Here is a 25,206-nt window from a genome sequence, read left to right as displayed (position 1 = left end):
CCCGTAGACGTGGTGTATCTGGATTTTGCAAAAGCATTTGACACAGTTCCCCATAAACGTTTACTGTACAAAATAAGGTCCGTTGGCATGGACCATAGGGTGAGTACCTGGATTGAAAACTGGCTACAAGGGTGAGTTCAGAGGGTGGTGATAAATGGGGAGTACTCAGAATGGTCAGGGGTGGGTAGTGGGGTTCCTCCAGGGTTCTGTGCTGGGACCAATCCTATTTAATTTGTTTATAAATGATCTGGAGGATGGGATAAACAGTTCAATCTCTGTATTTGCAGACGATACTAAGCTAAGCAGGGCAATAACTTCTCCGCAGGATGTGGAAACCTTGCAAAAAGACCTGAACAAATTAATGGGGTGGGCGACTACATGGCAAATGAGGTTCAATGTAGAAAAATGTAAAATAATGCATTTGGGTGGCAAAAATCTGAATGCAATCTATAGACTGGGGGGAGAACCTCTGGGGGAATCTAGGATGGAAAAGGACCTGGGGGTCCTAGTAGATGATAGGCTCAGCAATGGCATGCAATGCCAAGCTGCTGCTAACAAAGCAAACAGAATATTGGCATTAAAAAGGGGATCAACTCCAGAGATAAAACGATAATTCTCCCGCTCTACAAGACTCTGGTCCGGCCGCACCTGGAGTATGCTGTCCAGTTCTGGGCACCAGTCCTCAGGAAGGATGTACTGGAAATGGAGCGAGTACAAAGAAGGGCAACAAAGCTAATAAAGGGTCTGGAGGATCTTAGTTATGAGGAAAGGTTGTGAGCACTGAACTTATTCTCTCTGGAGAAGAGACGCTTGAGAGGGGATATGATTTCAATTTACAAATACTGTACTGGTGACCCCACAATAGGGATAAAACTTTTTCGCAGAAGAGAGTTTAATAAGACTCGGGGCCACTCATTACAATTAGAAGAAAAGAGGTTTAATCTCAAACTACGTAGAGGGTTCTTTATTGTAAGAGCAGTAAGGATGTGGAATTCCCTTCCACAGGCGGTGGTCTCAGCGGGGAGCATTGATAGCTTCAAGAAACTATTAGATAATCACCTGAATGACCGCAACATACAGGGATATATAATGTAATACTGACACATAATCACACACATAGGTTGGACTTGATGGACGTGTGTCTTTTTTCAACCTCACCTACTATGTAACTATATGTAACTATATGTAACTATATGTGTGTACATTAATGAGGAAAAAAAATGAACTTAAATGATTTTAGCAAATGGCTGCAATATAACAAAGAGTGAAAAATTTAAGGGGGTCTGAATACTTTCCGACCCCACTGTATAAACAAGACTGACTGTGTATATATATATATATATATATATATATATATATATATATGTGTGTGTGTGTGTGTGTTAAATTCACTGCAGCTAACTGAATAACCTGCCTGCCTGCTCTAAATGACACTCTCTCTCCGTCCACGCCGGTAACGACACACTACAGCAGGCCGACGTGCAGGCAGCCTTATATAGTGTGGGGCGTGGACTTCGTCCCCCTGAGCCATGATTGGCAAAAGGCACCCTGCCTTTGGCCAATTATGGCTCTCTTAGCTGAGGGCACTGTGATTGGCCAAAGCATGCAGGTCATGGTGCATGCTCTGGCCAATCATCATACAGCAATGCACTGTGCTCCTGCAGTGCATTATGGGCCGTTACACGCCGCTCGAATTTGGCGCGAATGGCCCATAATGTTCGGTTTTCGACGAACGGGCAAACAGCCAATGTTCGAGTGGAACTCATGTTTGACCCAAACAGAAAGCTCATCCCTGCTGCTAACAAAGCAAACATAATATTGGCATTAAAAAGGGGATCAACTCCAGAGATAAAACGATAATTCTCCCGCTCTACAAGACTCTGGTCCGGCCGCACCTGGAGTATGCTGTCCAGTTCTGGGCACCAGTCCTCAGGAAGGATGTACTGGAAATGGAGCGAGTACAAAGAAGGGCAACAAAGCTAATAAAGGGTCTGGAGGATCTTCGTTATGAGGAAAGGTTGTGAGCTCTGAACTTATTCTCTCTGGAGAAGAGACGCTTGAGAGGGGATATGATTTCATTATATAAATACCGTACTGGTGACCTCACAATAGGGAGAAAACTTTCTTGCGGAAGGGAGTTTAACAAGACTCGTGGCCACTCATTAAAATTAGAAGGAAAGAGGTTCAACCTTAAACTATGTAGAGGGTTCTTTACTGTAAGAGCGGCAAGGATGTGGAATTCCCTTCCACAGGCGGTGGTCTCAGCGGGGGGCATCGATGGTTTAAAAAAACTATTAGATAAGCACCCGAACAACCACAACATACAGGGATATACAATGTAATACTGACACATAATCACACACATAGGTTGAACTTGATGGACTTGTGTCTTTTTTCAACCTCACCTACTATGTACCTATGTAAACTGGTTCATTCAGTGTCTTTTGTTGTGATAGCTGCGATTGATCAAAGCTTATCACATGGTACATATTTGCTGTTATTGATCCTGTCTGTAGCTATGACGTCCTCCTACCCGGCCATTGTACTATAGACTGGGTGGGAAAGTGTTAAAAGGTAGAACATTTACATGATTAAAATGCATATACACCAAAACAATATACAAACAGTCGCCGGGGACAGGTGGGATGCTTCGTAGTTCTCAATGTACGTGATGGCGTTACGAGAGTTGGCTCCATCCGACGCGTTTTGTCATATCGGACGTTGTCTGGATTACACAACGCGGTCATCTTGTATGGAGAATCTTATGCGGGAACACAATTGAAAGAATTTCTTAGATCACTTTGGGACTGTCAGGATTATTTATTAATTTAGACTCACTTTTTATTTTATTTGAAAAAATTATTTTTTCATTTTATTTAGCGCTGTACTGTTTATATATGTATATCAATTTGTGCTGATTGATGGGTCAGCTGCTTTTTATGCCCTCAGAGCACTATTTCTTTTTTTGATTTATTGTTATCCAGAGCAATGAAGTGATGCTAAACAGGTACATATAAAACGTATAAGAAACTCATAAAGAAATAGTTTCTGAAGGAAACTAAACTGCCCAATGAAGAACATCCCTCATGTAAAGAGTTCTACTTCTCCTGCTCTCCCCTCTCCAGTCATGGCTTTGTTGCCACCATCCCATGATCTACCCCAGGTAATATATCAATAAAGTCACAGGGGAGATCGCCCAGTCCAGGAGAAATAAGATGAGGGGATCTGCAGCTCAGACGAGAGAGAGGCAGTGAACCGAATCAGAGGGCAGTAACCATTTTCTATTCTCAGCTCTCATTGGTTGTCTCTACTGGAAATAATGATTGTTGTAGAAATAAGAATTGTTATAATGAACAGAATCTCTAGAAATGACTCATAGCGGTTTATCTTCTATTTTCAGGGCTCACAGTGCGGCCGTGCCGAGGACAAACGTAAGAAATCATTCATTGGACGTTCAGAGTAATATCTGTCCTATAGATCACAATGGTGGGAGCGGGGGAAGGGAGAGGATAAGGTGTCTGAGGCCGGTCTGCCTTCTGGCACTGATTGCTAAGGTGCTTCCATTGGGGAGAAGTTGCTGATTTTGCACCAAAATTGCCAATTTTACATTTACAGAGAATTCCTGTAAAGCAAAATTGGTTAAAGTGTCGAGCCAAAAACTTGTTTCTTTCTCGAACATCACGGGACACAGAGCCTCAGTAATTACTGATGGGTTATATAGGGTATCACTAGGTATTGGACACTGGTCACACCCTAAGCAGGAAGTAAGCAGGAAGTTCAACCCCCTATATAATCCCTCCCCTTGCAGGGATACCTCAGTTTTTACGCCAGTGTCTTAGGTGTTGGACGTGTAAAGATGTCCTGTGCTGAAGCTCCAAAGGGAATATCCTATACTGGGGCAAGCCAGGCGAACCAGGTCCATCCAAAGTGTCCTTTCTAGGCCGGATTGGATGGTACCCGGGCCTTATGTCCGAAGAAACAAGGTTTTACCTGTAACACTTCTCTTTTTAGAGAGCTGGACCCTGCATATCAGAAAAGGGTCTTGAACACCTTATTTCTGGCCGGGTGCTTTACAGGCCCAGAACTGCGGATCCCCCTATTCGTAGGGGGCCTCAGTCTCTGACGTTTTTTCAAACGGAGACCACCGTGAGAGGTGAAGATTGGGTCTGTATAAACAGAACCCTGCGGCTGGATAAGGTAAGAGGAGATTCCACAGAATTTTTTAATTCTAGTAGGTTTTCTCCTTTAAGGTAAATGCATGCTATGCCTATTGTGACCACCGGGCGCTGCCAAGAGCACATACCTTCTCATGCTGATGTCTGTCTCAGTGTTCGACGCTGCACAAGCTCCTCTGGCCGGCTCCAGGTAGGATGGGATGGGGGTTTTCTATTCAGGGATATTCCCCCAGAATAGGGCGAGGCCGCAGGGGGTCTGTGAGGTGGTTGTACACCACTCTATCACTGCCGCCGCCATTGCACGTGCAGTCCCATCACTACCGGCCTCTCTCCTTCCTCCCCCTCCCCCAGCCTTCCTCCATGTTGATTCCGGAAGAGTCGGCTAGTGCGGGAAGCGCTCGTTTTTTCGAAAAATGAAAGGGGGGGAGGGCGGTAGAGGGGGGGGCGGGGTGTCAGCACAGCATCCAGCGTGCTCAGACACCCACATTGCAGGCTGCAGGCTATTATAGGCACACTGTACAGGTGCACTATGCCTTGGAGGGACACAGAGCTGACGGTCGCATGTAAGGTGGGACACAGGCATTCTCCTAGGCAGCATTTACTAAGGGAACACCAGACTGGGCATTTGGTAGCAAGGCTTTTGCCAGACTACATCGCTCAGCAGCCAGTGTTCATTTTTGTGATACCTCCACCTTGTTGCTTTGCACTATGGGTAGAAGAGGTTCAAATACCCCAAGAACCAGAGACTCTAGGGGATCTTGTTCAGGTTCTGAGGACTCCCTTTCTGCAGCACCTTCCCCCCCTTAAGGGCCAGGGACGGCTAGCCAGGGAGAGCCTTTGGGGTCAGGGGCTACACCTGCTTTGTGCACTTTAGCCCCTGGATAAATTACACAGGAGGTTTTTTCCTCAACCATTAATAGTCTAGAGGAAAAGATTAATGGCCGTAGTTGCATCTTCACTCAGTGGAAGAAAACGCACTAGGTCTTCCTCGGTTACCCAGGACCCTTGGTCAGAGGAGATCTGGGATAGGGGAGAAAGATCCCCTATCCCAGAGGATCAGGATGGGACGGATGATTCCTTCTCTGAGGAATCAAGTGGAGAAGGGCCCTCTTCGCTTCTCAGGATGAGAAAGTCTTAGTACAGATCCTTACTGGATTGGTCCGCTCCACATTTAAAGTACCCTATCTGAATCAGTTTAAGAACCCTCTATTTCTTTGGGGTCACTGAAACCTCCTCAAACAAAACATGCTTTTCCTGTTCATAATTTACTTGAAAAAGCTCATTTACTCTGAGTGGGATCACCCAGATAGAGGTTTTTTTTCCGCCTGAAAAAGTTTTCAACACTTTATCCTTTGGAAGAAATGTTTTAAAGATGTGGGGGATGCCGGCCGTTGATGCCTCCATTTCCTCTGTAGTCTGACTTGTCCTGTAGACAATGCTCAGAGGCTCAGGGATCCTGTGGATAAAAGGATGGAATCCCTATTGAAGGATATTTTCTCCTTAGCAGGTTTCAGTAGTTCAACCTGCAGTGGCAGCGATCGGTGTCTGTCAAAACTTAAGAGACCATGTTAAGCAGGTCATCAAAGTTTTACTTTAACAGCAGGCCCAGGAGTTGGCTAACCTTCCATCGGCCTTATGTTTTGTTGATTACACCATTAGAGATGCTATCAGGCAAACCCCTCGTTTTTTACTTGGGTTGGTGCGTATGCGTAGAATCTTATGGTTAAAAAATTGGTCAGCCGAAGCACCATGTAAGAAACTTCTGGTTCCTTTTCAGGGTGCAAGGTTGTTTGGAGAAGACTTGGATAATTATATTCAAAGGTTCTCTAGTGGGAGAGCACTCTCTTATCTGTTAAGAAGAGGAGTAAGCCTCCCTCTTTCAAACGGACTCTTTTCCCCAGTGCCAGGGGCATCAGCCTCCAGGCAGTCATGACGGCCTCCTCCGTCTGGGGCAAGAAACAAGAGTCAACCCCAGGGACAAGAGAAGTCCTGGGGGAAGAAGTCTACTAGACAAGACACTAAGGCCTCTTCATGAAGGGTCGCCCCTGCTCGCTCGAGTGGGGGGAAGACTGCTACAGTTCTCAAAGCTCTGACAGGAGCACTTCCAGGACAGATGGGTAATCTTCACGGTAACCTTAGGGTACAAGCTGGAGTTCCAAGAATTTCCCTCTCCTCGTTTCCTCAGATCAAGTGTCCCCAGAGACCCAGAGAAGAAGCAGTCGCTCCTTCTAGCGTTAGAGCGACTTTTGTCACAAGAGGTCATTATGGTGGTTCCCACAAAGGATCAAGGTTTGGGCTTTTATTCCAACCTTTTACGGTCCAAAAACCAAATGGGGATGTCAGACCCATTCTGGATTTAAGAGATCTGAATCGATCCCTAAGGATTCAGTCCTTCCGCAGGGAATCAATTTGGACAGTAGTCTCCATCCTGCAGGGAGGAGAATTTTTGGCATCGATAGACATCAGAGATGCATACCTACAGGTGCCCATTTTTCCTGCTCATCAGAAGTTTCTGCGCTTCGAGATAGGAGGGCGCCATTTCCAGTTTGTGGCTCTGCCTTTCGGGATAGCCACTGCACCTCGAGTGTTCACAAAGATCTTGGCTCCTCCTCTGGCCAGATTAAGGGCTCAAGGTATAACTGTCATAGCATACCTAGACGACCTGCTCTTGATAGACCGGTCGGTAGCCTCCTTGAACGGGAACTTGAGGACCACGGTCAAGTATCTGGAACACCTGGGTTGGATCCTCAACCTAGAAAAATCTTTCCTAAAACCAGTAAGAAGACTGGAGTATTTGGGTCTGATCATAGATACAAGCCAGGAGAAAGTATTTCTTCCTCAGGCAAAGATCACTGCTTTAAGTGAGCTGATTCTGACAGTCAGGACCAAGAAGGGTCCTTCTGTCCGCTTTTGTATGAGGCTGCTGTGAAAGATGGTGTCTTCATTGGAAGCAGTTCCCTATGCTCAGTTTCATTGAAGACTGCTGCAACACAGTATTCTGTCGGCCTGGAACAAGAAGTTTCAGGCATTAGACTTTCCGATGCGCCTGTCTTATGCGGTGCGTCAGAGCCTCAATTGGTGGCTAATACCCGAAAACCTGCAGAAGGGGAAATCCTTTCTACCGGTTACCTGGACGGTGGTAACAACAGATGCCAGTCTGTCAGGTTGGGGAGCAGTTCTGGAACAGTCTGCGATCCAGGGGCTATGGTCCAAGACCGAGAGGACCTTACCCATCAACATTCTGGAGATCTGGGCGGTATACCTAGCCCTAAAGGCCTGGACTATCAGGCTATAGGGTTGCCCGGTCAGGATCCAGTCCGACAATGCCACAGTAGTGGCTTATGTCAATCATCAGGGAGGCACCAGGAGCCGAGCTGCTCAAAAGGAGGTGAACCAGATCTTAGTCTTGGCAGAGATGCAGGTGCCATGCATATTGGCAGTTTTCATTCCAGGGATAGAGAACTGGCAGGCGGACTATCTAAGTCGCCAGCAGTTACTCCCAGGGGAATGGTCTCTGCATCCCGACGTCTTTTGTGCCATAGGCCAAAGATGGGGGGTTCCAGATGTAGATCTCTTTGCATCCCGATTCAACAAAAAGATAGACAGATTTGTGGCAAGGACAAAGGATCCTCTTGCATGCGGGACGGATGCGTTGGTGATTCCGTGGCATCGGTTCTCACTAATTTATGCATTCCCGCCTATTCTGCTACTGCCACGACCCCTTCGCAGGATCAGGCAGGAAAGGAAGTCGATACTTCTGGTGGCCCCCGCTTGGCCCAGAAGGACTTGGTATGCAGAAATAGTAAGGATGACGGTGTGTTCCCCGTGGACCCTACCGTTATGCCCAGACCTGTTATCTCAAGGTCCAGTGTTCCATCCTGCCTTACAAACGCTAAATTTGACGGTTTGGCTATTGAGAACCACGTTCTGAAGAATCGTGGGCTTTCAGGTCCTGTGATATCTACCTTGATCAATGCAAGGAAGCCAGCTTCCAGAATGATTTATCATAGAGTCTGGAAAGCTTATGTATCCTGGTGTGAATCCAGGGGTTGGCATCCCAGAAAATATGTGATAGGTAGAATTCTTGATTTTCTACAATTGGGATTAGAGATGAAGCTGGCCTTGAGTACCATCAAGGGCCAGGTCTCGGCCTTATCTGTATTGTTTCAACGGCCACTTGCTTCGCATTCTTTGGTCCGAAACTTTATGCAGGGGCTGATGCGTCTTAATCCTCCGGTTAAGGCGCCCCTAAACCCCTGGGACTTGAACTTGGTTCTGTCGGTGTTACAGAAACAGCCTTTTGAACCAATAGGTCAGATTCCTTTGATCTTGCTGACAAGGAAGCTAATTTTTCTGGTAGCCATCTCTTCTGCTATAAGAGTATCAGAATTAGCAGCTCTTTCCTGTAAGGAGCCTTATTTGATTGTACACAAGGATAGAGTGGTACTGAGCCCTCATCCTAGTTTTTTACCAAAGGTGGTTTCTGATTTTCATCTAAACCAAAACATTGTTCTGCCTTCCTTCTTTCTAGATCCCTGTTCTCCGGAAGAGAGGTCACTACATTCTTTGGATGTAGTAAGAGCAGTCAAGACCTATCTGGAGGCAACTGCTCAAATTCGCAAAATGGATATTTTGTTCGCGCTGCCAGCAGTGGTGTATTTAGGTTTTGTGCTGCCCTAGGCCTGACTAAACGCATGCACCCCCCTAATTTAAATACGACCCACCCCATCCTGCCGAGGCCACACCCCTTCCTGTTTAAGACCCACCCTATCATCTGTAAACCACACCCCTTCCTCTTTAGGCTTATTTGGCACCTTTCAGGGGGGAACGGGTACCTGTTTCTGACAGGTATCCTTCCCCCCTTCCGGGAGACTGCGCTGTCCCCTCTGAAGTTTGCCCCCCCTCCTCCTTCCTCCACTGGGCCATTCAGAAAGGGCAACGCGCTTCGCACATGTGCAGTAGGGAACCGGTCGGTTTCCCTTACCATGAATGATAGTGGCAAAACCCGAGAGCCAATCTGAAAATCGGCTGAGGTGTCGACATCGCTGGATCCCTGGACAGGTAAGTGTCCTAATATTAAACGTAAGCAGCTACAGTATTGTAGCTGCTGAGCTTTAATGCGATCACGAGGGGGGGGGTCTCACTGTGCCCATCAATTGCAGCCTCACTGTGCCCCATCAAACTTAGCCACTGTGCCATCAAATGCAGCCACTGTGCCTCATCAAACGCAGCCACTGTGCCATCAAATGCAGCCACTGTGCCCCATCAAACGCAGCCACTGTGCCATCAAATGCAGCCACTGTGCCATCAAATGCAGCCACTGCGCCATCAAATGCAGCCACTGTGCCATCAAACGCAGCCACTGTGCCCATCAATTGCAGCCTCACTGTGCCCCATCAAACTCAGCCACTGTGCCCATCAAATGCAGCCACTGTGCCCATCAATTGCAGCCTCACTGTGCCCCATCAAACTCAGCCACTATGCCCCATCAAACACAGCCACTGTGCCCATCAAACGCAGTCACTGTGCCCATCAATTGCAGCCACTGTGCCCTCAAATGCAGCCACTGTGCCCATCAAATGCTGCCACTGTGCCCATCAAATGCTGCCACTGTGCCCATCAAATGCTGCCACTGTGCCCATCAAACGTAGCCACTGTGCCCATCAAATGCTGCCACTGTGCCCATCAAATGCTGCCACTGTGCCCATCAAATGTAGCCACTGTGCCCATCAAATGCAGCCACTGTGCCATCAAATGCAGCCACTGTGCCCCATCAAATGTAGCCACTGTGCCCATCAAACGTAGCCACTGTGCCCATCAAATGCAGCCACTGTGCCCCATCAAATGTAGCCACTGTGCCCATCAAACGTAGCCACTGTGCCCCATCAAATGCTGCCACTGTGCCCATCAAACGTAGCCACTGTGCCCATCAAATGCTGCCACTGTGCCCATCAAACGTAGCCACTGTGCCCATCAAATGCTGCCACTGTGCCCATCAAACGTAGCCACTGTGCCCATCAAATGCTGCCACTGTGCCCATCAAATGTAGCCACTGTGCCCATCAAACGTAGCCACTGTGCCCATCAAATGCTGCCACTGTGCCCATCAAATGCAGCCACTGTGCCATCAAATGCTGCCACTGTGCCCATCAAATGTAGCCACTGTGCCATCAAATGCAGCCACTGTGCCATCAAACGCAGCCACTGTGCCCCATCAAACTCAGCCACTCTGCCATCAAATGCAGCCACTGTGCCCATCAATTGCAGCCTCACTGTGCCCCATCAAACTCGGCCACTGTGCCATCAAACACAGCCACTGTGCCCCATCAAACACAGCCACTGAGCCCCATCAAACACAGCCACTGTGCCCATCAATTGTCGCCACTGTGCCCATCAATTGCCGCCTTTGTGCCATCAAATGCAGCCACTGTGCCCATCAATTGCAGCCTCACTGTTCCCCATCAATTGCAGCCACTGTGCCCCATCAAACACAGCCACTGTGCCCAAACGCAGTCACTGTGTCCATCAAATGCTGCCACTGTGCCCATCAAACGTAGCCACTGTGCCCATCAAATGCTGCCACTGTGCCCATCAAACGTAGCCACTGTGCCCATCAAATGCTGCCACTGTGCCCTTCAAATGTAGCCACTGTGCCCATTAAATGCTAACACTGTGCCCATCAAATGCTGCCACTGCCACTGCCCATAACACTGATATAATTTTTTCAATCATTGTACCTGCTGTCCTGGGGGTTTCCCTCATGCTCCTCTCTCTCCTCCTCCTGGCGTCACAGCCAGATCCCGCCCCAGGGCCGAGGAGACGATTCACTGCAGGAAAGCAGTGCAGGGAAGGGTAGGCGGAGCTTAAGGCTCCACCTGTCACCTGCTCCTAATGGGGGCGCGAGTGACACACGCCGCCCCCCCGCATGAGAAAAAGCCCCCCCACCCGTCTTGCCGATTCCCGGCTCCCGCTGCCGCCTCCCGCACACATGCAGCCCACGGCGGCCGGCTTTCTGTAGTGGCGCCGTGGTGTATGGGCGTGCTTGTCAGAGAGTGGGGGGCGTGAGATACACGCCCCCACCCTCTGCCAAGCATGCCCATACACAGTGGCGCTGCTACAGAAAGCCGGTGTCTTGCCGAGAGCAGAACACCGGCCGCTGTGGGCTGCATGTGTGCGGGAGGCGGCAGCGGGAGCCGGGAATCGGCAAGACGGACGGGGGGGCTTTTTCTCATGTGGGGGGGCGGCCCTTTTTGCCGCCCCCCGCAAAGTGCCGCCCTAGGCCTAGGCCTTGTCGGCCTAGGCCAAAACACAGCCCTGGCTGCCAGAGGGTCCCAGTAGAGGACAGGCAGCGTCAAAAGCTACTATTTCTAAATGGATTTGGGCTTACGGTTTGAAACAGAAGATTCCTCCGTTTCAGATCAGGGCACATTCCACGAGGGCTATTGGTGCTTCTTGGGCAGTGCATCACCGGGCCTCTATGGCTCAGATCTGCAAGGCTGCAACCTGGTCTTCAGTCCATACATTCACCAGATTCTATCAGGTGGATGTGAGAAGGCATGAGGATATCGCCTTTGGGCGTAGTGTGCTGCAGGCAGCGGTACAAGGTCCTCAGGTCTGATTACACCCTACTTGGTTGTGGTTCCCCCCCCTCAGATAGCATTGCTCTGGGACATCCCATCAGTAATTACTGTGGCTCTGTGTCCCGTGATGTTCGAGAAAGAAAATAGGATTTTTTATAACAGCTTACCTGTAAAATCCTTTTCTTTCGAAGGACATCACGGGACACAGAGGTCCCGCCCCTCTTCTAATACACTATATTGCTTGGCTACAAAACTGAGGTATCCCTGCAAGGGGAGGGTTTATATAGGGGGTTGAACTTCCTGCTTAGGGTATGACCAGTGTCCAATACCTAGTGATACCTATATAGTTTCATAGTTACATAGTAGGTGAGGTTGAAAAAAGACACACGTCCATCAAGTCCAACCTTTGTGTGTGATTATGTGTCAGTATTACATTGTATATCCCTGTATGTTGCGGTCATTCAGGTGATTATCTAATAGTTTCTTGAAGCTATCAATGCTCCCCGCTGAGACCACCGCCTGTGGAAGGGAATTCCACATCCTTGCTGCTCTTACAGTAAAGAACCCTCTACGTAGTTTAAGGTTAAACCTCTTTTCTTCTAATTGTAATGAGTGGCCACGAGTCTTATTAAACTCTCTTCTGCAAAAAAGTTTTATCCCTATTGTGGGGTCACCAGTCCGGTATTTGTATATTGTGGGGTCACCAGTACAGTATTTGTAAATTGAAATCATATCCCCTCTCAAGTGTCTCTTCTCCAGAGAGAATAAGTTCAGAGCTCACAACCTTTCCTCATAACTAAGATCCTCCAGACCCTTTATTAGCTTTGTTGCCCTTCTTTGTACTCGCTCCATTTCCAGTACATCCCTCCTGAGGACTGGTGCCCAGAACTGGACAGCATACTCCAGGTGCGGCCGGACCAGAGTCTTGTAGAGCGGGAGAATTATCGTTTTATCTCTGGAGTTGATCCCCCTTTTAATGCATGCCAATATTCTGTTTGCTTTATTATTATTTATTATTGGGTATATAACCCATCAGTAATTACTGAGACTCTGTGTCCCGTGATGTCCATCGAAAGAAAAGGATTTTACAGGTAAGCTGTTATAAAAAATCCTATTTTTCTAATTTTGTATGGAGTGGGGCAAGGATTAGGATTTAACTGCAATCTGGGGTTCCATAAGAGAGATGTTCCCTCATTCCCCTGTCCGTCATTCCTAGTTTTAATACCAATAGGGAGATATAACCCCTCCAACGAGTTCTGCCATAAGTTGGAGATATATTACCTCCAGTGTGTTCAGGGTCAGTCCTGGGATGGAGATATATTACCTCCAGTGTGTCCGGATCAGTCCTGGGATGGAGATATATTACCTCCAGTGTGTTCAGGGTCAGTCCTGGGATGGAGATATATTACCTCCAGTGTGTTCAGGATCAGTCCTGGGATGGAGATATATTACCTCCAGTGTGTTCAGGGTCAGTCCTGGGATGGAGATATATTACCTCCAGTGTGTTCAGAATCAGTCCTGGGATGGAGATATATTACCTCCAGTGTGTTCAGGATCAGTCCTGGGATGGAGATATATTACCTCCAGTGTGTTCAGGGTCAGTCCTAGGATGGAGATATATTACCTCCAGTGTGTTCAGGGTCAGTCCTGGGATGGAGATATATTACCTCCAGTGTGTTCAGAATCAGTCCTGGGATGGAGATATATTACCTCCAGTGTGTTCAGGATCAGTCCTGGGATGGAGATATATTCCCTCCAGTGTGTTCAGGATCAGTCCTGGGATGGAAACATATTTCCTCCAGTGTGTTCAGGATCAGTCCTGGGATGGAGATATATTACCTCCAGTGTGTTCAGGATCAGTCCTGGGATGGAGATATATTACCTCCAGTGTATTCAGGATCAGTCCTAAGATGGAGATATATTACCTCCAGCGTGTTCAGGATCAGTCCTGGGATGGAGATATATTACCTCCAGTGTGTTCAGGATCAGTCCTGGGATGGAGATATTATTCCCTCCAGTGTGTTCAGGATCAGTCCTGGGATGGAAATATATTTCCTCCAGTGTGTTCAGGATCAGTCCTGGGATGGAGATATATTACCCCCAGTGTGTTTAGGGTCAGTCCTGGGATGGAGATATATTACCTCCAATGAATTTCAAATCTGTCTCTGAATCTTCCAACAATTGGATGTTCCTGAGCAGGACTAGCTGGATGTTCCCAGAAGGCCTTTATGTATATATATCATGCTTTTCTTTTCAGTTAGCCCTCCACAATTAGAAGGAACAATGGCTCCACTCTGAGGTCACCAACTCTCATCCTGTCCTGGTGAATGAGTTCAGCAACCCAACACAAGTAACACAAACCCTACTGATAGCTCTCAGAATATTCTTTAAATCATTATGTTCATCGTGATGTAGATGAAAAAATTCCACTCAAAAAACTTTCCCCGGGAATATCTTTTGCTGTATTACAGCCGCATCAGATGATGAAAACCCCTCGTCCTCTCTGGTTCTGATTGAGAATGTCAAGGACAGCCACACTCCTGAGATGTTAAACCTCCTGGTGGAGAATACCAGTGAGAAGGTTGAGGACATGGACTTCTATGTGGAGATAATTCCGGAGATCCAATCTGCTGTTGTCACCTTCACATGTGATATCGGTCCAATCTTTGTGATTTGCTCATAATTTAGATATAGAGCCTGAAATGAGGCCCACAGCTTCTAGTATGGGCCTAAGAGCTCCATCATGTCCTACCAGCCTATGGCTCTTGTAAGAGAATGTCATTTGCCATATGCCAAAAAACGGGGAGCTACCATGAGGCCTGCGCTCTACACATCTTTATCTACTGAATGCTGGAGAGCAATAATGCTAAAAGCTTCAATGTACAGATTCACATGCCAAAAATGTGCTCACTGTACAATGAAGTCATTTCAAGAAAAATTAAAATAACCTCGTGAATGATTAATTATAGATAGGAACATTGGGACTGTATTAGAGCTCAATAATGCACCGAATGTATATCATTATTAGTTATATAAAATGTTAAAACAGCAAGATTCTATCATTCTCTTCTGTCACTAAAGTTTTTACACAGTTGTACTTATTGCCATTAAATTTGGGGGGGGGGGGGATTTCCTGTTTTTCTCCAGATACTCCGAGATTCATCAGAAGATTCTTCAGTAACCTCAGAGTGAGAGCGGTTCACAACAGTCTGACAGGGAGGCCTCTGGAAGAATCTCGAAGTGTCAGGGTGGAGAATGTCCCAGAAAACATATGTGAGATGCATCTGAAAGATTTCTTTGAGGACCCAAAACAGGGAGGAGGAAGAGTAAAAGACATTGTGATGTTACCAGAGGAAAGAGCTGCGCTGATCACCTTTCAGGAGACAGCAGGTGAGTTCACAGAGTGGGTACAGAGAAGACCCTCATATGTTGGAAATGATTGCTGGTTGATGATGCTTATGAAAACTTTTAATTGTTTAGAATTGTTCCAAGCGGCACATCAAGGAGACATAGAGCCACTTGTGGTCAACATCAAAGTGTTCAAACAATGCTCCAGTTTGATCATGAGTGAACCAGGCCAGGGGATTGGTTATGAACAGTCTTTATTTTATAGCAATATTAACTTTTTTTATCAGTCATATGATCTGCTATGTGATATTAATTGTTGACCAACAGGTTACAAAAACCTTTTGGTTTTGTTCACTTCATAAACTTGTAGGTTGGGTGCAGCATGGTGTGGTGGCAATAACACACATAGTCCTAGTGCAATGAATGAGTAATAAGACAACCCAACCAGGAACATTCAGGGATTCCAACGGGATTTAGGCTGCATTCTGGATCCGTCCTAGGATGGAGATATATTTCCTCCAGTGTGTTCAGGATCAGTCCTGGGATGGAGATATATTACCTCCAGTGTGTTCAGGATCAGTCCTGGGATGGAGATATATTACCTCCAGTGTGTTCAGGATCAGTCCTGGGATGGAGATATATTACCTCCAGTGTGTTTAGGGTCAGTCCTGGGATGGAGATATATTACCTCCAATGAATTTCAAATCTGTCTCTGAATCTTCCAACAATTGGATGTTCCTGAGAAGGACCAGCTGGATCCTTCCAGAAGGCCTCTATGTATATATATCATGCTTTTCTTTTCAGTTAGCCCTCCACAATTAGAAGGAACAATGGCTCCACTCTGGGGTCACCAACTCTCATCCTGCCCTGGTGAATGAGTTCACCCAACAAAGTAACACAATCCCTGCAGATAGCTCTCAGAATATTCTTTAAATCATTATGTTCATGGTGATGTAGATGAAAAAATTCCACTCAAAAAACTTTCCCGGGAATATATTTTGCTGTGTTACAGCCGCATCAGATGATGAAGTCCCCTCGTCCTCTCTGGTTCTGATTGAGAATATCAAGGACAGCCACACTCCTGAGATGTTAAACCTCCTGGTGAAGAATACCAGTGAGAAGGTTGAGGACACGGACTTCTATGTGGAGATAATTACGGAGTTCCAATCTGCTGTTGTCACCTTCACATGTGATATCGGTCCAACCTTTGTGATTTGCCCATGATTTAGATACAGAGCCTGAAATGAGGCTCACAGCTTCTAGTATGGGCCTAGGAGCTCCATCATGTCCTACCAGCCAATGGCTCTTGTAAGAGAATGTTGTTTGCCTTATGCCAAAAAACCGGGAGCTACCATGAGGCCTGCGCTCTACACATCTTTATCTACTGAATGCTGGAGAGCAATAATGCTAAAAGCTTCAATGTACAGATTTACATGCCAAAAATGTGCTCACTGTACAATGAAGACATTTCAAGAAAAATTCAAATAACCCCGTGAATGATTAATTATAGATAGGAACATTGGGACTGTATTAGAGTTTAATAATGCACCGAATGTATATCATTATTAGTTATATAAAATCTCAAAACATCAAGGTTCTATCATTCTCTTCCGTCAGTAAAGTTTTTACACAGTTGTACTTATTGCCATTAAATTTGGGGGGGCAATTTCCTGTTTTTTTCCAGATATTCAGAGATTCCTCAGAACATTCTCCAGTAACCTCAGAGCGGTTTACAACAAGCTGACAGGGAGGCCTCTGGAAGAATCCCGAAGTGTCAGGATGGAGAATGTCCCTGAGAACATATCTGAGATGCATCTGAAAGCTTTCTTTGAGGACTCAAAACAGCGAGGAGGAAGAGTAGAAGACATTGTGATGGTACCAGAGGAAAGAGCTGCGCTGATCACATTTCAGGAGACAGCAGGTGAGTTCACAGAGTGGGTACAGAGAGGACCCTCATATGTTGGAAATTATTATATGCTGGTTGATGATGCTTATGAAAACTTTTAATTGTTTAGAATTGTCCCAAGCGGCACATCAAGGAGAGATAGAGCCACATGTGGTCAACATCAAAGTGTTCAAACAATGCTCCAGTTTGAGCATGAACCAGGCCAGGGGATTGGTTATGAACAGTCTTTATTTTATAGCAATATTAACTTTTTTTATCAGTCAAATGATCTGCTATGTAATATCAATTGTTGACCAACAGATTACAAAAACCTTTTGGTTTTGTTCACTTCATAAACTTGTAGGTTGGGTGCAGCATGGTGTGGTGGCAATAACACACATAGTCCTAGTGCAATGAAAGAGTAGGAAGACAACCCAACCAGGAACACTCAGGGATTCCAACGGGGTTTCCAACAGCGTTTAGGCTGCATTCACAACTGAGCATTTAGTTTACAGACAGAAAGTCGCACATTTGTACCGTGATTTTGCTGTGTTTTCTGCCACGTTTTTGCCACATTTTTGCTGTGTTTTGCCGCAATTTTGCACAGGTCAAATGGTTACCAATGAAAAATCAGAAAAAGGCCTGTAATCTTTCCAAAAGAAGCTTGTGTACTTTTCTGAGCTTCAGGCGTTTTGCTTCAGGCTACAAAACACTCAGATGTGAACAGGGGCCATTTCAATCAATGGGGTTTTGCTTGTTGGGCGTTTCTCTGGCATCTTTTCTGGTATTTTACTAGCGTTTTACGAGCTGAAAATGCTCAGGTGTGAATGCAGCCTTAGAGAGCAGGTATCAGTTGAACTGACAGCGCCTGTTAGAAGGGAAAGAATGCGGCCTCGCCATCACCTGCACAACCGGGAGGATGTCCAGAGAAGTAGCAATCCCTATGCTTTCCCTCCTCATCTGGAACCTTTCCCTGTTGCTAGCTCTTTCCCTAACAGACGAGTACCTGTCCCTACTCTACCCACTCGCCTATGTACACCAAGCCTGGACCTTAAATAGGCTCTGCCTGACCCAATATGGTGGCTAGAGTGACATGGAGTGATAGCATCCAATCGGATAGCTTCCCCGGTGACCCAGGAAACCATAGAGGAACCATGTTCTTTTTGACTTCCTCTGCAACTGCAATGCCACTGCGGACGAACCACCTACAGAGAAGAAAGTAGACTGCACCTTACTACACCCCCCCTCTTCTTTAACAGATGCTGCTCTCGGCATTGCAGTAACATGGAAGCAACAATAATAACAGTGATAAAAGCACAAGCAAAGGAAGATTAGGACTGAACAGTAAACAATTTCAAACAACATAGTCAGAATATCTTGCAGGGAGCTGCCCAGAGTTGGACTGCAAAAGGTGCCGATCCTCTTGATTCTCTGTAGAGTCACTTAACAAAGGTGCATCTGCAGAGAGTGATTCAGGAGCTTCAGATGGTAAGGGACCAAATGTGTCTTCTACCTTCTCTTCTCCTGGCACCAAGGTCAAATCCTTGGATAAGGCAATACAGTCTGTAGTACTGGATTGGGTGGATGGAACTTCCGGACTCTCGACACCCAAATTGTCAATCTCTGAGTTAGGAAAGGTTGGAGGCTCGACTACGAGGGACAGCAGGAACCAGTCAGTTGGGGTTTCATACATATTGGGGGAAGATCCGCGGCGTCAAACACCTCCCAGTCATCGGTAGTGTAACAAAACGTCCCACACTCCGCTTGAGTGCTTTTGTCATATATCGCTTCCTCCAGTCTGAATATAGATATCAGATATTCCAAACCTCTGACAACCAATAACTAGGCAATACTTGTTTTGGTTGCTCAACATGAATTGTTTATTGAAACACAGGTACACAGAGATATTTAAACTTCTCATCAGTAGACTGTCCAATCATCAGGGAGAGCTGTTGGAGGAATACCCCCCCTCCCCTCTCACAGCTAATCTACATAAACATCCCATTATACCCAAGGCAGACAGACACAATAGAACAATGGAATACAGCCACACCCCAAACGACCCAGCAAAAAGTCCCCAACAGTATGAGACAACATACAATATATACTGTATATATATATATATATATATATATATATATATATATATATATATATATATATACACAGTATATATTGTAACATTCCAGTGTGGTTGTACAGTAAGTCAGATTAGTACAGATTAGACTGGGGTTCTCGGGCCACCCTGTGCCCATAATAGACACAGGGTGACTTAGACATAGGAGGTGCATGGGGATTTGAAGCAAGGGTTTCCCAAACTCTTCAAGGGATTCTGGGTTCCACTGGCCCCCCTGCCCAAAGTAACTCCCGTCACAAGTAGGTTTCCTGGAGCAGTCTCCACCCAGCACACAAGGTCTCAGCATGTTTCAATGTAGCTGCTTCTTTATGAGGTCAGGCCCCTCCAAGACCAGATCATAGACGGGTAGGTGGAAAAGCTGCCCCACCACCCAGTATGGGGGGTGCATTCCCACTTGGGCTGCAGCTTGCTTCCTCAGGTGTGACTGGTAATGTTTACCAACACCCAGTCCCCCGGTCACACCGGCAGTTCTTCCAAAACAGGTTCAAGAGCTATCTCTTTGTGCTTGTCTAACGTCATCTACTTGGCCTTTTTCGGGCTGCTCCTAATGTTCCTGTTCAGATGCACTAGGTGTTCTGGGGAATGTGCTCCAGTGTCCCCAACAAGAGGTCTACAGGCATTCGGCTGTATTGCCTAAACATTAAGAAAAAGAGCATGTGGCTGGTGGATGGTGTTGTTATATGCCCTCACCATGGCCCCCACTTGTTGGTGCCACCATTTTTTTGGTAACTCAGTTCTAGGGTCTGCAGCATTCCCAGCAGGGTGCTGTTGAACTGCTCTCAGGTGAGGTGCCATTGCCTTGGGGGTGATAGGAGGTGGTATGAAACATTCAGATGCCAGTTAGGCGACAGAGTTTGGTCATGATTACGTACACAAAATTTGGGCCTTGGTCAAACCAGATCCTCTTCAGGTAGCCATATGGTTGTACAAAATTCTCCCAGAAAGGTTTTGCAGTGGTGACAGCTGTCTGGCCCTTGGTAGGCACCACCACCCCAAATTTGGTAAAGTGGCCTGTAAAGACCAGCGCATAGTGATAGCTGGAGGGAGCGCTAGAGATCGTCAGGGAGTCCATGGTCACCAACTCAAAAGGTTCAGAAGTGGAGATTGTCATGGGAGTTATCTTTTCAGGGGAAGTGTATGGTGCAACTTTCACATTCCCTACAAGCCTTGTGCACCTATTCTGACAAATAGGGGCAGAAGAAATATCTCTAAACCAACAATTCAGTTTGATCTACCCCTAAATGGTCACCTGTCACATGGAGTACCTGACAGATCTGGGGGACCACGACTTGGAGGATATCCCACTGCTCGGAGGGGATGCATGCCTGACGATATAGTACCTTGTCGTAAATCCAGCATGCCAGCATGCCTGTTAAGCTTCCCTGGCCAATAGTAAATCTTGAGCTTGAACCAAGCCAGGCAGGCTGCCCAACTCTGTTCCAACACCCCCAACTTTGCAGTTTCCAGATTTGTCCATGTCAGCCCCCGTGAGATATTCTGTGAATTTTTTGCTGATGGCCCAAACCAGAGCGTGTAACTTGAGCTTGAAAGAGCTGTAGTTGTGAGGGGTCTTTTTGGTGGGTCATAGGCTCTGGCTGGCAAGAGCGATCACCCTGTTTTGGCCATTCTGTACAGCCCCCAGACCCTGTAGGCTCCCTTCTGTGTACACCCGGAAGGGCTGGATGTAGTCTCCTTAGGCCAACAATGGGGCGGAGGTCAGTCTCTGCTTTAGCATCTTAAAGGCCTGCTGCTGGGGGTCATGCCATTGGGCCTGAATAGAAGGTGAAGGTTCACTTTTTCTTTGGGCACTGTGCCCACTCAGAAAGGGGTAAGGGGGATTGCTATCTGGGTGAACTTTGGGATGAACTGCCGGTAGTACCCCACTAGACCCAAGAAAGAGCACATCTCCTACTTTTTGGAGGGTGCCAGTCCTGGACAGCTTGCACCTTGGCTGGGTCAGGTGATACACGTCTGGCCTCAACAATGTGTCCAAAGTACTTTATTTCCTGCCTCATCATGTGGCACTTTCAGGGTTTAAATTTTAGTTCGTATTGTGCCAAGCAAGAGAACACCTGGTCCAGATGTTTGTCGTGTTTTCGAATGTCTTGGAGCAGATGATAACATCATCAAGGTAAAATAACAGTCTCGAAGTTGAAGTCTCCAAGACATCTTTACTTTACTTGAAGTCTCCACGCCATTTACTTCTGTGTGCGTTACTGCCAGTTTAACGCCATATAGTTTTGTGTGCATTACTGCCAGTTTAACGCCATATAGTTCTGTGTATGTTACTGCCAGTTTAACGCCATATAGTTTTGTGTGCGTTACTGCCAGTTTAACGCCATATAGTTCTGTGTGCGTTACTGCCAGTTTAATGCCATATACTTTTGTGTGCGCTACTGCTAGTTTAACGCCATATAGTTCTGTGTGTGTTACTGCCAATTTAATTCCATATAGTTCTGTGTGCATTACTACCAGTTTAATGCCATATAGTTCTGTGTGCGTTACTGCCAGTTTAATGCCATATAGTTTTTTTTTAATTCTTTTTATTTCATAAGTCTGCATTAACATAATTGATAATTGATGCATACCTTAACTGTAGGAATCTATAAAAATGTATATCTGTTAAGTTATATTGTGTTTTAAAAAAATCAAATGAGCATATATTCCCACTTTCATAGACCTGATACAGTACTACTATTCCTTTGTGCATCCAGAATTTATTATCTTGCAGTGTACTTAATTCCTTAAATAAGGGGTTATTCCACATGGATAGCTCAGATGGGATGTCCCTAAACCCTGTTAACATTTTGACCTCCCTTCATACCGATCGTGCCAAAGAGAGCACGGGAATCTTTATCCTTGGTAATTGTTTATGTCGTGCCTCAAGTCCTGCCAGTAGATTCTCGGCGTGGACAATCCTTAAAAGGTATTTCTCCACTCCCAAGCTTTGTTCCTGTGCCAACCAAGTACGCAAATGTCTTAGTTGCCCCGCAAGGTAATACAGATACATATCTGGCAAGGCCAGTCCTGCCTCCGGCCGCAGTAATGTTGTAAGCTTTACTTTGCATCTGCCATTAGCCCATATAAATTGAGTAAATTGAGAGTTCAAGCTTTTAAAAATCTTTTTAGGCACTACTACTGGGGAGTGTGAAAAAAATATATAAACACTTTGGTAAAAAAAAAACATTTTAATTAAATTTATTCTACCCACCACTGACAATGGTAACTTACTCCTGATCCTCAGCTTACATTTAATGTGTTCTATCAATGGATTTACATTGGCCACCAGTGCATCAGAGGGTTGTCTTGTTATGTAGATCCCTAAGTACTTAAAGGAGTCCACTACTCTAAGTGGGATATCCATCCTTTCCTCCGTTTCTGATTCTTGCTGCAATGGCATAAGAAAGGACTTCTGCCAATTAATCTTAAGCCTTGAGTACTGGCCAAAGGCGTCTATTATACTCATTGCTTTTTCCCAATGTGCTCCGCATATACATTATAATATCGTCAACGTAAAGTCCAATCTGTTCTATATTATCACCCAACTCTATCCCCTGATATTCTTCAGTTTGCCAAAACCGTAGGGCCAATGACTCTATTGTAATAGCAAACAAAAGAGGGGATAGTGGGCGTCCCTGCCTCATGCCCCTAAATAAGTTTATGGACGGAGGCAATATTCCATTAATCAATAATTTTGATCGTGGGTTTGCAAATAGTATTTTAACCCACTGTTTAAATCCATTACCAAAGCCCAACTTTCCCAGTGTTGCCTGCAAGAATCTCCACTCTACAGAGTCAAAGGCTCTAGCTGTATCAAGAGATGCCAGAGCTTCCGTCACTGGGATATACTCCCTCATTTGTGCCACCAGTTGTGTTCTGCGAATATTTATCAATGTTGATTTACCTGGTATGAAACCTGTCTGGTCTGTATGGATTATAGATGTTATTATGGTGTTAAATCTCCTGGCCAATATCCTGGCCAAAATTTTATAATCGCAATTTACAAAAGATATTGGCCTATACGAGGTACATTCATATGGGTCCTTATCCGTTTTTAGAATTAAAATTATCATTGCCTCATACATTGAGTATGGAAGTTCTCTAAATATCCTAATTAGTATTTGGGATACCTAGTCTACATATCAACTATATACTTCCAGAGGTATCCCATCTGGTCCTGGGGATTTACCACTAGCTAATGAGGAGATCGCCTCCCTTACTTCCATAATCTCCACCTCCATTAATTTTGCAGTTTCTCTTGATATTTCAAGATACTCTAGCGCCTTCAGATAGCCCTCCATATCCTCCTCTGTACATGTTAATGAAATGCCATATAGTTTTGTGCGTTACTGCCAGTTTAACGCCATATATTTCTGTGTTCGTTACTGCCAGTTTAACGCCATATACTTTTGTGTGCGTTACTGCCATTTCAATGCCATATAGTTCTGTGTGCGTTACTGCTAATTTAATGCCATATAATTCTGTGTGCGTTACTGACAGTTTAACGCCATATAGTTCTGTGTGCGTTACTGCCAGTTTAACGCCATATAGTTCTGTGTGCATTGCCAGTTTAATGTCATATAGTTTTGTGCATTACTGCCAGTTTACCGGGATTTACTTCTGTGTGCGTTACTGCTAATTTAACGCCATATAGTTTTGTGTGCATTACTGCCAGTTTAACGCCATATAGTTCTGTTTAACGTCATATAGTTCTGTGTGTGTTACTGCCAATTTAGCGCCATATAGTTCTGTGTGCGTTACTGCCAGTTTAATGCCATATAGTTTTGTGTATTACTGCCAGTTTAACAGCATTTACTTCTGTGTGCATTACTGCCAATTTAATGCCATATAGTTCTGTGTCCGTTGCCAGTTTAATGCCATATAGTTTTGTGCATTACTGCCAGTTTATTGCCATATAGTTCTGTGTACGTTACTGCCAGTTTAATGTCATATAGTTTTGTGCGTTACTGCCAGTTTAACGCCATTTACTTGTGTGTGCGTTACTGCAAGTTTAACACCATATAGTTTTGTGTGTTACTGCCAGTTTAACACCATTTACTTTTGTGTGTATTACTGCCAGCTTAACGCCATATAGTTCTGTGCATCACTGTGCGTTTGGTGAATTATATTGAAGTATATTATAATGTATCCATGGAGTGTGTTTGTGTAGTGTGAGTACTCAAATTAAAGTGCACCAAACACCTCTTTACATTGATTAAAGTGTATCTACGAACAGATTTCAACTTCTTCTTTACATTTGCTTATAAGCTCTGTCCCCTCCCTCCCAATGTCTGGGAGGACAACAAGGAGGGGCAGACGATCCCTTGGCACTGTAAGGGGGCCAGCAACAAAAGTGTCCACAGGCAAAGGTGGACGTGGTGGTCAGTCCTCAGGCAGGGCATCATTTCCTCTGTTTAGTGATTTTGCCCATGCTATCCAGCCACAGAATGCAGAGGAGGTGGTGGACTTGCTTACTAAACCTTCCTCATCCTCCTCATCCTCTGTCACGCAAGCAGAGACAACTGTGCTGTCCCCTGCAGTTGCCAGAGTGGATAAACCTGCCTCCTTGTCCACATCTATTCCTGCCATAGCCCCAACATCATCCATTGAGGAGGAGTCAGCTGAGGTATTTGACCACAGCGTCAGCCACTTGCTCCTTGATGATGCCCAGCCATTACTGGATTCAGATCTTGGTTCTGAGGTTGAGGATGACATGAACATGAGCCTGGAGAGAGGGAGAAACACTGGTAGACAAATTGGCATTCATGTTCCCCAAGCCGCAGCGTATTGCCAAGTTGTCTCCAGTGGTAATGATGAAGATGGAGGAGATGGAGATGATGATGATATCACTGATGTGACTTGGGTGCCAGGTAGAGCAGAGGAAGAAACTGAAGGTGAGGCGGCACAACCCCAAGGAGGCCGACATCAAGAAAGAGTAGCATGCAGCCACCCTATTCTATCACATTCTGCAGCTGTTATCTCCCGGCTCACTCCCCAAACCTCAGCTGTCTGGGCCTTTTTCAGCACATCTGCAGCAGATCGCACTGTTACTATCTGAAAACTATGTCTCAGGCACATCAAA

General features: G+C 45.8%; 1 protein-coding gene across 2 annotated transcripts in view; it reads left to right on the top strand.

Annotated features, from left to right (window-relative positions):
• Positions 1-25,206, top strand: part of LOC141147311 (protein mono-ADP-ribosyltransferase PARP14-like) — a 154,213-nt gene that overhangs the window by 22,826 nt on the left and 106,181 nt on the right. For both annotated transcript variants that reach the window (XM_073634525.1, XM_073634524.1), the window contains exons 3-5: positions 3,401-3,431; positions 14,902-15,144; positions 16,787-17,023. In XM_073634525.1, coding sequence (XP_073490626.1) covers positions 3,401-3,431; positions 14,902-15,144; positions 16,787-17,023 — 511 coding nt within the window. The remainder of the gene's footprint in view (positions 1-3,400; positions 3,432-14,901; positions 15,145-16,786; positions 17,024-25,206) is intronic.

The sequence above is a fragment of the Aquarana catesbeiana genome, linkage group LG06 (assembly GCF_042186555.1).
Source record: "Aquarana catesbeiana isolate 2022-GZ linkage group LG06, ASM4218655v1, whole genome shotgun sequence".
Lineage (NCBI taxonomy): Eukaryota > Metazoa > Chordata > Amphibia > Anura > Ranidae > Aquarana > Aquarana catesbeiana.
This window is presented reverse-complemented; position numbering and strand designations above follow the sequence as displayed.